This window comes from Emys orbicularis, chromosome 2 (assembly GCF_028017835.1).
Source record: "Emys orbicularis isolate rEmyOrb1 chromosome 2, rEmyOrb1.hap1, whole genome shotgun sequence".
Lineage (NCBI taxonomy): Eukaryota > Metazoa > Chordata > Testudines > Emydidae > Emys > Emys orbicularis.
Genome location: NC_088684.1, coordinates 61,820,507 through 61,833,781, shown reverse-complemented (window position 1 = coordinate 61,833,781; position 13,275 = coordinate 61,820,507). Strand labels below are relative to the sequence as shown.

Sequence of the window (13,275 nt, the reverse complement as noted above, 5' to 3'; positions counted from 1 at the left end):
AGAAACTAAAGAAAAAACATCTATTCTGTGAACAAGAAAAGTCATTAGGCCCTACATTCTATAAAATATTTTATGGCTACTAATTTGGAATGAGTTAAAATAGCATTTTTTTGTCTCTTGTATCATTCATGTCTCATGTTAGAGGCTAAGCTATCAGCATCATGCTTGACGTATAGTGCAAAAGGTGAACACAAGCAAATTATGCTGTTGGAAAATATATAAAACCCCTGGCTGATTAACTTTACTACCTTGTTTTAGGGCAACACTAATCTTTGTTTTTAAACAACGTATTGCCCTTTCATTGAGCTTTATACTCAAGTGAATATATGTGCTGGTTCATTGACAGATGTAAAAACAAAGCCATTAAGTGAACTGTGAGAGCAGAGAGCCAAGAGGCAGGAGCCTGCAGCTGCAGAATTCCCACTGCAGCACATTGCTCGTTCTCTGTTAGAATGGCTGATGGTAAACAATCTCCTCACACTTTTGAGAAATATCACCAAGACTTTATAATTTAGAAGTTAATTAATTAAGGAAAGAGCCTGCTGTTTAGAGAGAAGCCTATGGATCTGATGGAAAATTTTCAATTGCTAACTGCTGCTGAGAAGCTATAAAGGAGCCTTATTCATCTTTTTAAAAAGTGTGTTCCACCATCTGAACATGTAAAGGATAGTCTTTATAAGGAACAATTGTTTTCAGATTGTAAATTAGCAAAATTGCCACTTTGTTCTCCTCTCCTTATCCTCACATCCTAAACTGTCTAAGGCTTCAAAAGACAGGTTACTTGATGAAAAAATTTTGAGAGACGATATTGTGAATTACTTGATATTATGTTTTTTTAATTATGTTATGTTTGGAAACTCTTCTAAGCAGCACAGCATCATAAAATAATTTATAAGCCAAACTGTACAAAAATTGAAATATTCATTTGGAAAAGTATCTGATAAACTAGATGGGTCAAACAACGACTGTTTTACAATGAAAAATGTCATCATTCTGTTAATATTCAATTCACCTAATGTAAAGTTTCCCCATTTTTAGAGCCCTCTATTATTAAATAACAAGGCTAAAAGGAATGAATTACTGGATTCAGAAACCAATTTAGTCACAGGAAAAAATCCTAGATGGTCTCAAAAATGCTGGGTCACTTTGGGATGCTTGTGCCTTCTGCAGCAGTGGAGTGGAGTTCTATACAGGTTGCTATTTAACTGTGCTCAGCTTTGGCTTAAAATCAATTTAGGTCTACAGGAAGAGGGGTGCCTTACCACTCTTCAAGAGCTGCCTCTGTGCATTTATATTTATGGGATTAAACAGCCACCAGACCATTTACAAGTTGCAAAGAGGGAAGAGGCTTTACAGGTCATTATGGAAATCTATAAGGAAGGAATGATTGAGCTTTCAACTAGTCCTTGGGCCTCACTCACAATTCCAGTTAAGAAAAAAGATGGCAGCACTAGTTTCTAGGTGGACTATAGAAAACTAAATTAAATCACTTTACTATAAATAGATGATAGTCTGGATGCTGTAGCAGGTTCAATCTGGTTTTCCCTACTGGATCTTAAAAGTGGGTATTGGCAAGTGGAAATGGATCCAAACAACAGGGAAAAAAGTGCTTTCACAGAAAGAAAAAGGTCTCTGGCAATTTAAAGTGAGGTTTTTTGGCCTGTGTAATGCACCAGCCACATTTAAGAAGGTAATGGAGAACATACTGCATGGCATGCCTCTCTCTGGTGCATACTAAAATCTTTGAGTAGGAATTGATACATTTACAAATAGTCTGTGATAAGCTTAAGGCTGTCAGTGTGAATCCAAATAAAGGAGTTGTTTAAAAAAAAAAAAAAAGGCAATTTTCCTTGGGAACACAATCTGTGAGGAGGGAATTTCCACTGACAAAAAGAAAATTGAAACTGTACAAAGCTGGTCAAATGTCCAGACACTCATAGATGTGCAAAGTTTTGTAGGGCTCCTATTACAAAAGGTTTATTTGTGGATTTGCCAATATTTCAAAACCATAGTGTAAGTTGGGTGAAAAAGGAAAACAATTTCAGTGAGTAGCAGAGTGTGATTTCACATTTTCAGAGTGGACTGTACCTGTTTCAGCCTATCCATGTTTCAACCCCCCTATTCATATTGGATATAGATGCTAGTGCTTACGGTTTGAGGGACAGTAATGACACGAGAACATAAAGGACTTGAGAGGGTGATGGCTTATTACAGCAAAAGTTTAAGTTTTCTGGAGAGAATGTATAGCACCACCCAAAAGGAACTACTGACTGTGCTTAAATCTAAAGAACATTTTCATCACTATTTGTATGGAAGAAAAACTGTGGTCAAGACAGACCATGTATCCCTGTAATTACTCTTTAGATTCAGGAATCCTAAGGGACAACTTGCCATCTGGTTGGAAAAATGTCAGTTATGATCTCAGAATTACACACAAACCTGGGAACAAGCATGGTAATACACACCCTTGTCTGGGTGGCCTTGTTGAGAGGCTAATTGCAAACTCTGCTCTAAGCAGGAGAACAAGGAATTTGTTGCTCAAGGGAACGAGTGTGCTCAGGAAGAGATGTCTGTCTCCTCTCCTCTTATAATTTGCAGTACAAATGTTCCTGGTTCATCCATTGGAACAGTGGATGCAGAATTGCAAGAATGGACTTCTGAGCAGTTAAATGATTCCCAAAGAGAGGATATGGACATCAGGATAGTGTGTGATTGGAAAATCATTTGGCAAAGGTAACCACACTGGAATGTAGTATCTCCACAGACCACAGTAAAAGCTTTCTGGTCACAGTAAGAAAGCTTGGAGTTTGAAGATGGAATATTGTACAGGAGATGGGAAAAAACAATGGGCAATGGGTACAGGTACTAGCTGGTTGCACCAGATACATTGAAAAAGAAGGTTCTGATATGTCATGATTTTAAAACTGCTGGACATTTTGAGGTTGCAAAAACCACAGTCAAGCTAAGAGAAAATTTCTATTGGATGAAATGCAGACAGGATGTAGAAAACTGATACAAGAAATGTGATGTTTGTGTGGCAGAGAAGAGTCCCCCTATGAGAGGGAGCACCCCTGTGCAGCAGTATCTTGTCACCTTTGTCCGGCTTGTCCTCGTCCATTCCTCCACAGAACGCAAGTCGACGCCACACCATTCAGTTTTGTTGCAAGCACATTCTTTCCATTTCTGGCCAAAGAGTTTTGTCATGGGATCGGTCCAGTATCTTGTGGGGGCACCAAAAGAGCACACTGCTGTCAATGTGCTTGGGCCCTGCCTGAAACAGAGTCTGGCAATCAATATAACTATGTACTACTTCACAAAATGGTCTGAAGTTTACCCAGTAAAGAACCAAGATGCTGTGACAGTAGTAGAGGTCTCGTGAATGAATTCTTCACCAGATTTTGGGTCCTGAATTATACACAGCTCAAGGGAGAAATTTTGAATTCAAAGTGTTCCAATAGGGTTTCTGAAATTCTATGGCTCCACAAAACTCATACAACCCCAGCATACCCACGTCTGATGGGGTAGTGGAAAGACTCAATCAGACTCTGGGGGTTCAGCTAGCTACCTCTGCAGACCAGAACCAAAGGGTCTGGGATAGGGTGGATAAAAATCAATTATTTAAAAAATCAGATTTTTTTTTGATAAAATGCTTTTTGAGGAAAAAACCTATCTAAAGATAGTTTTAATTAAGATATAATGTATCTCAAAGATATCTTATAATGGAATAGGGATTATAAATTCTAATTCTATAGTATGAGACAATATATTAATGAAATGTTTAAGAAAATTTTTGTAAATGAGTTCCAATAGTTCATGGATTAGGAATCCAATCTTATAGGGTTCCAGGGGCTTCTGTATAGATTATTTAGGTTAATCTTTCTATCTACACAGTACACTCAGTGCTCAGTCTAAAACAGTGATTCTCAAAAACTTTTGTACTGGTTACCCCTTTCACATAGCAAGCCTCTGAGAGACCCCCTTTATAAATTAAAAACACTTTTTTATATATTTAACACCATTATAAATGCTGGAGGCAAAGTGGGGTTTGGGGTGGAAGCTGACAGCTCGTGACCCCCCCATGTAATAACCTTGCGACCCCCTGAGGGGTCCTGACCCCCTAGTTTGAGAATCTCTGGTCTAGAAAATACCATCAGAGATGCTTAGTTTTGCAGTTCTCAAACTGTGGATTTGTGTCTCCAGAGATAACATGCTTGTTAACAGCAAAAATATTTTAAATAAATAAATAAATAATATATATATACAGGTGAGAAATAACAGACCTCAACCCTATTGTCCCTCTGCAAATTTGTGTACACATAGTCAATCCCTTACCTCTCTCTAAAAGTGCAAAGTTTCAAAAAGTTCAATGACTAGAAGATTGTTGGGGGCGGAATAGATCTGGACAAGGAGAAGAAGTCTGGAGATAAATGGGAGAAGGGAGGGACAGGCAGTAGAAACAAAAGTGAAACTGTTTGAGCAGCACATTCCAGAAGTCTTGAGGTCTTTCTGAGTGTAGCCTTCATTGATTTGAGATCTACCATACCATTCTCTCACTAGAAAGGAAAACCTATAATAGAAGCAGGCTGTAAAAGAGACCCAGTTTGGGAATAAGAACCATTCAAGAAATATGTTTGCTGATGATGTTTTAAAGAAAGTCATACCAGTGAACTGGTGGAAGTCACTTAGCCCTGGTCTACACTATGAGTTTAGGTTGAATTTAGCAGCATTAGATCGATTTAACCCTACACCTGTCCACACAATGAAGCCATTTTTGTCGACTTAAAGGGCTCTTAAAATCGATTTCTGTACTCCTCCCCGACGAGGGGATTAGTGCTGAAATTGACATCGCCAGGTCGAATTTGGGGTAGTGTGGACGCAAGTCGACGGTATTGGCCTCCGGGAGCTATCCCAGAGTGCTCCATTGTGACCGCTCTGGACAGTACTCTCAACTCAGATGCACTGGCCAGGTAGACAGGAAAAGCCCCGTGAACTTTTGAATTTCATTTCCTGTTTGGCCAGTGTGGCAAGCTGATCAGCACAGGTGACCGTGCAGAGCTCATCAGCAGAGGTGACCAGGGAGTCCCAGAATAGCAAAAGAGCTCCAGCATGGACCGAACGGGAGGTACTGGATCTGATCACTGTATGGGGAGATGAATCTGTGCTATCAGAACTGCATTCCAAAAGACGAAATGCCAAAATATTTGGAAAAAATCTCCAAAGGCATGATGGACACAGGCTACAACAGGGACCCACAGCAGTGCCGTGTGAAACTTAAGGAGCTCAGCCAAGCCTACCAAAAACCAAAGAGGCAAACAGCTGCTCCAGGTCAGACCCCCAAACATGCCGCTTCTATGATGAGCTGCATGCAATTCTAGGGGGTGCCCCCACCACTACCCCACCCCTGTTCGTGGACTCCTGCAAAGAGGGAGTCTCACGCAACAGGGATGAGGATTTTGGGGACGAGAAAGATAATGATGATGAGGAGGAGGAGGGTAGCGCACAGCAGGCAAGCAGAGAAACCATTCTCCCCGACAGCCAGGAACTGTTTATCACCCTGGAGACAATACCCTCCTAACCCTCGCAAGGCGGGCTCCCGGACCTTGAAGGCGGAGAAGGCACCTCTGGTGAGTGTACCTTTGTAAATATAATACATGGTTTAAAAGCAAGCGTGTTTAATGATTAATTTGCCCTGAAGACTTGGGATGCATTCTCGGCCAGTACAGCTACTGGAATGCAGTCAAGCAACATCCGTTCTTTATCTCTGTCTTATCCTCAGGAAAGTGATATTATTCATGGTCACTGGTTGAAATAGGGGAATTTTATTAAGGGGACATTCAGAGGTGGCTGTTCCTGCTGGGCTGCGTGCCTGTGGCTGAAAAGAAATCGTCCCCGCTGTTAGCCACGCGGTGGGGGGAGGGGTGAAGCGATCATCCCAGAGAATTGGGTGTGAGGGGGGATTTAGTTAGGTTTGTGCTGCACGTTAACCCGAAATCCGCAGCCCCTCCTTTTAAATGGCCAACCCAATGGGTGCTTGGTATGGGAAATGAGGGCGCTGCTGTTTGAAACCATTCCCACATGAATGGTTATGAAGGTTAAAGAAGCCAAAAGACTGTGGCTTACCATGGCTGCCTGCAAGACAAATTCTGTTGCCCGGCCCTGCGTGTGTGATCTCTCACACCAAACTGGCAGGCCCTCAAAATAAGAGGCAAAATGTGACCTTGTACCGAAAGCACATGTGCTATGTAATGTTAACAGCTTGGTTCACCGTGAAAGAGTCTACCCATTGTTCTCTAAAAAATGTGTCTTTTTAAATACAACTCTCCCTTTTTTTTCCTCCCACAGCTGCAAATGTTTCAACACTCCCCCTATCATCTCCGCCCCAGAGGCTAGTGCAGATAAGAAGGCGAAAAAAACGCACTCGCGATGGAATGTTCTCTGAGCTCATGCAGTCCTCCCGCACTGAAAGAGCTCAGCAAAATGCGTGGAGGCAGACAATGTCAGAGTCCAGGAAAGCACAAAATGAATGCGAGGACAGGAGGGACGCATGAGAGGACAGGTGGCGGGAGCAAGAGGAGAGGTGGCGGGAGCATGATGAGAGAAGTCAGGATGCAATGCTGAGGTTACCGGAGAATCAAACTGATATGCTCCGGCGTATGGTTGAGCTGCAGGAATGGCAGCAGGAGCACAGACTGCAGCTGCAGCCCCTGTGTAACCAACCGCCCTCTTCCCCAAGTTCCATAGCCTCCTCACCCAGACGCCCAAGAACGTGGGCGGGGGGGGGGCACTCCGGGTACCCAACCACTCCACCCCAGATGACTGCCCAAACAACAGAAAGCTGGCATTCAATAAGTTTTAAAGTGCAGTGTGGCCTTGTCCTTCCCTCCCCTCCTCCTCTCACACCCCACCCGGTGCTTCCCTCCTTCCCCACCTCTCCTGGGCTACTTTGGCCCCCTATTATCCCCCTATTTGTGTGACGAATTAATAAAGAATGCATGAATTTGAAACAACAATGACTTTTTGCCTCTGCAAGCGGTGATCGAAGGGGGGAGGGGAGGGCGGTTGGCTTACAGGGCAGTAGAGTGAACCAAGGAGGTGAGTTTTCATCAAGGAGGAACAAACGGAACTTTCACACCGTAGCCTGGCCAGTCATGAAACTGGTTTTCAAAGCTTCTCTGATGCGCAGCGCGCCCTGCTGTGTTCTTCTAACCACCCTGGTGTCTGGCTGTGTGTAATCAGCAGCCAGGTGATATGCCTCAACCTCCCACCCTGCCATAAACGTCTCCCCCTTACTCTCACAGATATTGTGGAGCACACAGCAAGCAATAATAACAATGGGAATATTGGTTTCACTGAGGTCTAAGCGAGTCAGTAAACTGCGCCAGCACGCTTTTAAACATCCAAATGCACATTCTCCCACCATTCTGCACTTGCTCAGCCTATAGTTGAATAGCTCCTGACTACTGTCCAGGGTGCCTGTGTATGGCATCATGAGCCATGGCATTAAGGGGTAGGCTGGGTCCCCAAGGATAACTATAGGCATTTCAGCATCCCCAACGGTTATTTTCTGGTCTGGAAAGTAAGTCCCCTGCTGCAGCTGTTCAGACAGACAAGAGTTCCTGAAGATGCGAGCGTCATCTACCTTTCCTGGCCATCCCACGTTGATGTTGGTGAAACGTCCCTTGTGATCCACAAGTGCTTGCAGCACCATTGAAAAGTACCCCCTTTGGTTTATGTACTGGTTGCCAAGGTGGTCCGGTCCCAAGATAGGGATATGCAGTCTATTCCTCTCCCTATCCGTCTATCGCCCCACCACAGTTAGGGAATCCCATTGCAGCAAAGCCATCCACTATGACCTGCACATTTCCCAGAGTCACTACCCTTGATAGCAGCAGCTCAGTGATTGCGTTGGCTATTTGGATCACAGCAGCCCCTACCATAGATTTGCCCACTCCAAATTGATTCCCGACTGACCGGTAGCTGTCTGACATTGCAAACTTCCAGGGGGCTATCGCCACTCACTTGTGAACTGTGAGGGCTACTCTCATCTTGGTATTCTTGCGCTTTAGGGCAGGGGAAAGCAACTCACAAAGTTCCATGAAAGTGTCCTTATGCATGCGAATGTTTTGCAGCCACTAGGAATCATCCCAAACCTGCAACACTATGCGGTCCCACCAGTCTGTGCTTGTTTCCCGGGCCCAGAATCAGCGTTCCATGGCATGAGCCTGCCCCATTGCCACCAGGATGTCCAAATTGCCAGGGCCCGTACTTTGAGAGAAGTCTGGGTCCATGTCCTCATCACTCTCATCATCGCACTGCTGTCGCCTCCTCGCCTGCTTTTGCAGGTTCTGGTTCTGCACATACTGCAAGATAATGTCCAAGGTAACTGCTGCGGTGAGCTGAGCGGGCTCCATGCTTGCCGTGGTATGGCGTCTGCAGGAGAGCAGAGTGGCAGTGGAAGTGGTGGTTGGAAGACCAGTTTTGCAGACTACTGCACCGTCTGCTGCCAGGACACAACAGCAGCGGTGTCCGTTAGGTGAGCTGAGTGGGCTGCACGCTTGCCATGGTATGGCGAGACAAGAGCAGGAGAGCAGAGTTGCAGCAGAAGCGGCGAATGACAATGGTCATATAGAGGACCTGCGAGACCACCAGGAGAGCAGAGTGGCAGCGGAAGCGGTGGTTGGAAGACCAGTTTTTCTGACCTATTGCATCGTCTGTGGCCAGAGCAGGAGAGCAGAGTGGCAGCAGAAGTGGTCATTCGATGACGACAGTTAGCAGTCCTACTGCACCGTCTGCTGAAAGCAGTATGGCGCCCACACGGAAAAAAGGTGCGAAACGATTGTCTGCCGTTGCTTTCACGGAGGGAGGGGCGATTGACGACATGTACCCAAAACCACCCGCGACAATGTTTTTGCCCCATCAGGCATTGGGAGCTCAACCCAGAATTCCAATGGGCAGCGGAGACTGCGGGAACTGTGGGATAGCTACCCACAGTGCAATGCTCCGAAAGTCGACGCTAGCCATGGTACTGTGGATGCACTCCGCTGACTTAATGTGCTTAGCGAGGACACACACAATCGACTGTATGAAATCGCTTCCTAAAAATCGACTTCTATAAATTCGACCTAATTTCATAGTGTAGTCGTACCCTTAGTTCCAACTACTTCAGTGAGAGCCATACAAGTGTACATAGCAGAATTGGACCCAGGATCTTTTAGGGGAACATACCTGATTTTTTTGCTAACATTAACATTACTTCCTTCCTGGGGTCTTTGCAGAGGTTCTTCTCTGTTATGTGGAGACCTATGTAGCTCAGATAAAATAACAAATTTTGGTTTTCCTTTTCCAGAAGGATTGTAATAAACAGGAACAATGGGATGGCCTGTTCCAAAGTCATCTGCAGGATACAAAGAATTAAGTATTAATGTAATATTTCAAGTCAAAGTATGACTTCATTTTGCTAGTTATTATATGGCTTGCAAGTTTTAATATTTTTGTTATGTACAAATAATAAACTAAATGGTAGTGTAGACATGGTCTTAGTGGGAGGTCAGACTATTCAGCACCTCCTACAATCAGACCCTTATTTTGTGAGATCTTATGAGATAGCAATTTGATATGGCATGATTGTCGATCACAATAAGCCCTGTCGCTAAAATTACATATCAGAGCTTATCAAGAAGCAATTGGAGAACTTCCATTAGTTCATTTATGTATAAATGCTTATTTACAAGCTATTTGAGCCACCTGAGTTTTAATGACTAGGCTTAAAATCTTGCAAGAACAGTCTCTTTCACAAGCTTTCTTATATATCAGTACTTCCTGCATCCAGTTGGGTTGGAAATGCTGTGAAAATAGCCTTTATCGTTTTAATTATTTATTTATGTTTCCAGTCCTACTTGAAATCGAGAAAAGCAGAAGCACACAAAAATGAAAATTGAAAAAGTTAATTTTTTTAACCTCAAAAAAAGTTTAATTCAGGCTTGTTTGAATTTTATACCTAAATATTTTTTGGGGGAGGTGTGTTCTTATTTTATTTGCCTATTCAGACTGTAAACTTCCTGTGGGAGGGACAGAATCCTCTTGTGTGTCTTTACAGTACCAAAGACAAATTATTATAATGAATATAAACCAAGTGATAATACTAAATATGAACTAATTTGCCAACTCTCATATCTAGTTACATCAGTGGTGGGCAACCTGTGGCCCGTGGGCTGCACGCGGCCTGTCAGGGTAAACCGCTGGCAGGCTGCGAGACACTGTTTACATTGACCGTTTGCAGGCATGGCCGCCTGCAGCTCCCAGTGGCCGCGGGTCACTTTTCCTGCACTGCACTGATTGTGTGTGTATTTATCCCAAAGTGTTGGACAAGCATTCTTCTATATGTGAAAATCAGCCTTACAAAATTATCATGAACATTCACCATCACAGGCTCAAAATCTATTTGCCTATCCTTACCGTGATGCTGACAAGTTTAAAATAGAGGTGAGCCAGAACAAAAACTGAAGATCTAGACCTTCCTGATCAGAGAAGCTGAGGAGCTCCTTGACAGCCAGGTTCAGGAAACATCAGTACCCCAGGTAAAAAGGAGCTGCCCACCAAGGAGTCGGAGACAGAGGAGGTCAGAGAGGAAGACTGGCAGTTTGTAACTACCAGAGGCAAGAGGTCACGGAGACAGTCTACATGGTTGAAGATCGACAAGAATGGGCAGGCTGTGGCCACCAGAGAGAAGAGGACCAGGAAGAATTCCACGTAGCTGGAAGTTTCCAATAGATGCCAGGCCCTCAACTTGGAAACTGTGGAAGATACCTCTCAAGATCCAGCTGGTCACGGAAATGGAGACATGTATGGGACTCAACTGTGGATGGCAGTTTAGTCCAACCTGTAAGAAAATCAAGCTTCCTCACAAAGATTTCTTCAACTGTCCAAGGAAAACTGATGATCCTTGTTGGGGATTCAATATTCCGAAGAATTGATAGAATTTTGTGCAAGGGTCAGGCAGACAACAGGACAATGAATTGCCTTCCCAGAACATAACACTAGATGTTGCTCTAAAATTGGATAGACTTTGAAGTTGACAGGAAGGGATCCATTGGTGCTGGTTTGTTAGAGCACTAATGACACTGAGTCATGGGACGTCTCGCAGATATCGCAGGGAACTTGGAAGTGTGCTGAAGAATGACCAAGTGATATTCTCTGAGATCATTCCCGTCCCACAAGCAAAGGCAGGCACGAGGCAGAAGATTCTGAAACGCTAGCTAGAAAAGTGGTGTAGGTGGGATTTGGCTTTGTGGAACATTGGTCCACTTTCTATAGGGAGAGGGAGCTGTATAGTTTGGATGGCTTCCACCTCACTAGAAACAAGACCAATCTTCTCTGGGAGAGGTTGACTAGAGTCGCCAAGAGGGTGTTAAAAGGGGAGGATAAAAAGAGGGAGGATATGAGCACTCAGCACAAAATTGAGATGTTGAGAACAAAATTAAATCAAGGAACCAAAGGACATGAAGAGAAGAAATTATTTAATTGCCCATATGCCAATGATAGGAGCCTGGGTAACAAACAAGTAGAAGTGGATTCCTCATTTATGAGCATAAATTTGATCTAGTTGGTATTACTGAAATCTGGTGGGATGGTTCCCATGACTGGAATGTTAAAAATCCATGGTCATAACCTAGTTAGGAAGGATTGAGTGGACAAAAGGGGAGGTGGGACAAAAGGGGAGGTGGAATGTCACTCTATGTCAAAAATGGCATTACCCATTTCCAAGTCACTGATAATGCAGAAGAAAATGATCTTGAAAGCTAATGGATCAATGTCCTAACAGATAAGCAAAAGATGGGGTAGTTGATGTCTGCTATAGACCACGACTCCTAATACGTGCCAGTATTAAAACATCCTTGGAATGTCTAAATATTATAGATGACAATTTCCTAACTCAAAAAGTGTTGCAGCCAACACGGGGAATTCTAGATTACACCTCATCTCGATAGATAAAGAAAAAACTGGTCACGGAACTAAAAATTAATGGTAACTTGATGATGACTATAATGTGCAAACAGAGTTAAGTCCAGACCAGTTATATATCCTTGGTGCTTTAAAAGGGCCAATTTCACAAACTAAAAACAATTAGGAGCCAAATCAGCTGGGAGGAAGAATTTAATCAGAAAAATGTGAATGATAATTGGTAATTGCTTTAAGAACATTTTACTACATGCCCAAAAAGCCACAATCCCACAATTGAAGAAAAAGGCCATATTGGTTGAAAATACCAATCTGGTTTAGAGGGGGAGTAAAGCCAGCTATAAAAGTAATATATAAAAATGGAAGACAGCGGAAGTTGATAGTAATGAATATATATCAGGAGCTAGGAATTGTAGAAAAAGGAAGCAAAGGGACACAATGAGAAAGCTATGGCCAGCAGAGTTAAGGACTATAAGAAAGAGTTTTTAAAGTATATTAGCAACAAAAAGAATCCTGACAATGGTACTGGTCCATTACTAGATGGAAATGATATGGATATAATACAGAAAAGGCAGAAGTGTTCAGTAAATATATCTGTTCTGTAGTTGGGGAAAAAACAGATGATGTAATAACACTCTTTCCATTCCACTAGTATTTCAAGGGGACGTTAAAGAGCAGCTACTAAAGCTGAACATTTTAAAGTCAGCCAGTTTGGATAACTTGCATCCAAGAGTTTTAAAATAGCTGGCTGAGAGGCTCACTGGACCATTAATGTTGATTTTCAATAAGACTTGAAACACTGGGGAAGTTCCAGAAGACTGGAAGAAAGCTAATGTTGTGTCAAGAAACTATAGGCCTGTCAATATGACATCGATCCTGGCAAGATAATGGAGCAGCTGATACAGGACTCGATCAATAAAGAATTAAAGGAGAGTAATATAATTAATGGGTTTATGGAAAACAGTTCCTGTCAAACTAACTTGATATCTTTTTTTGATGAGAGATTACAAATTTGGTTGATACCGCATGACCTTTTTATTAAAAAACTAGAATATAAAATTAACATGGTACTCATTACATGGATTAAAAGCTGGTTAAGTGATGGGTCTCAAAATGTAATTGTAAGCAGGAAATCATCACCAAATGGATATGTTTCTGTTGGGGTCCCACAGGGATCAGTTCTTCGTCCTATGCTATTTAACATTTTTATTAATGACCTGGAAGAAAATATAAAATAATCACTGCTGAAGTTTGAAGATGACACAAAAATTGGGGAAGTGGTAAATAATTAAAAGGACAGGTCACTGATACAGAGCC

At 42.8% G+C, this 13,275-nt stretch overlaps 1 protein-coding gene across 2 annotated transcripts in view; it reads right to left on the bottom strand.

Annotated features, from left to right (window-relative positions):
• Positions 1-13,275, bottom strand: part of PPP1R42 (protein phosphatase 1 regulatory subunit 42) — a 57,667-nt gene that overhangs the window by 26,077 nt on the left and 18,315 nt on the right. The window contains exon 7 of one of the 2 annotated variants that reach the window (XM_065399958.1): positions 9,226-9,394. In XM_065399958.1, the coding sequence (XP_065256030.1) occupies positions 9,226-9,394 (169 nt within the window). Of the gene's footprint in view, positions 1-9,128; positions 9,395-13,275 lie in introns of those variants that run through there. The other variant, XM_065399957.1, reaches the window with a different exon arrangement.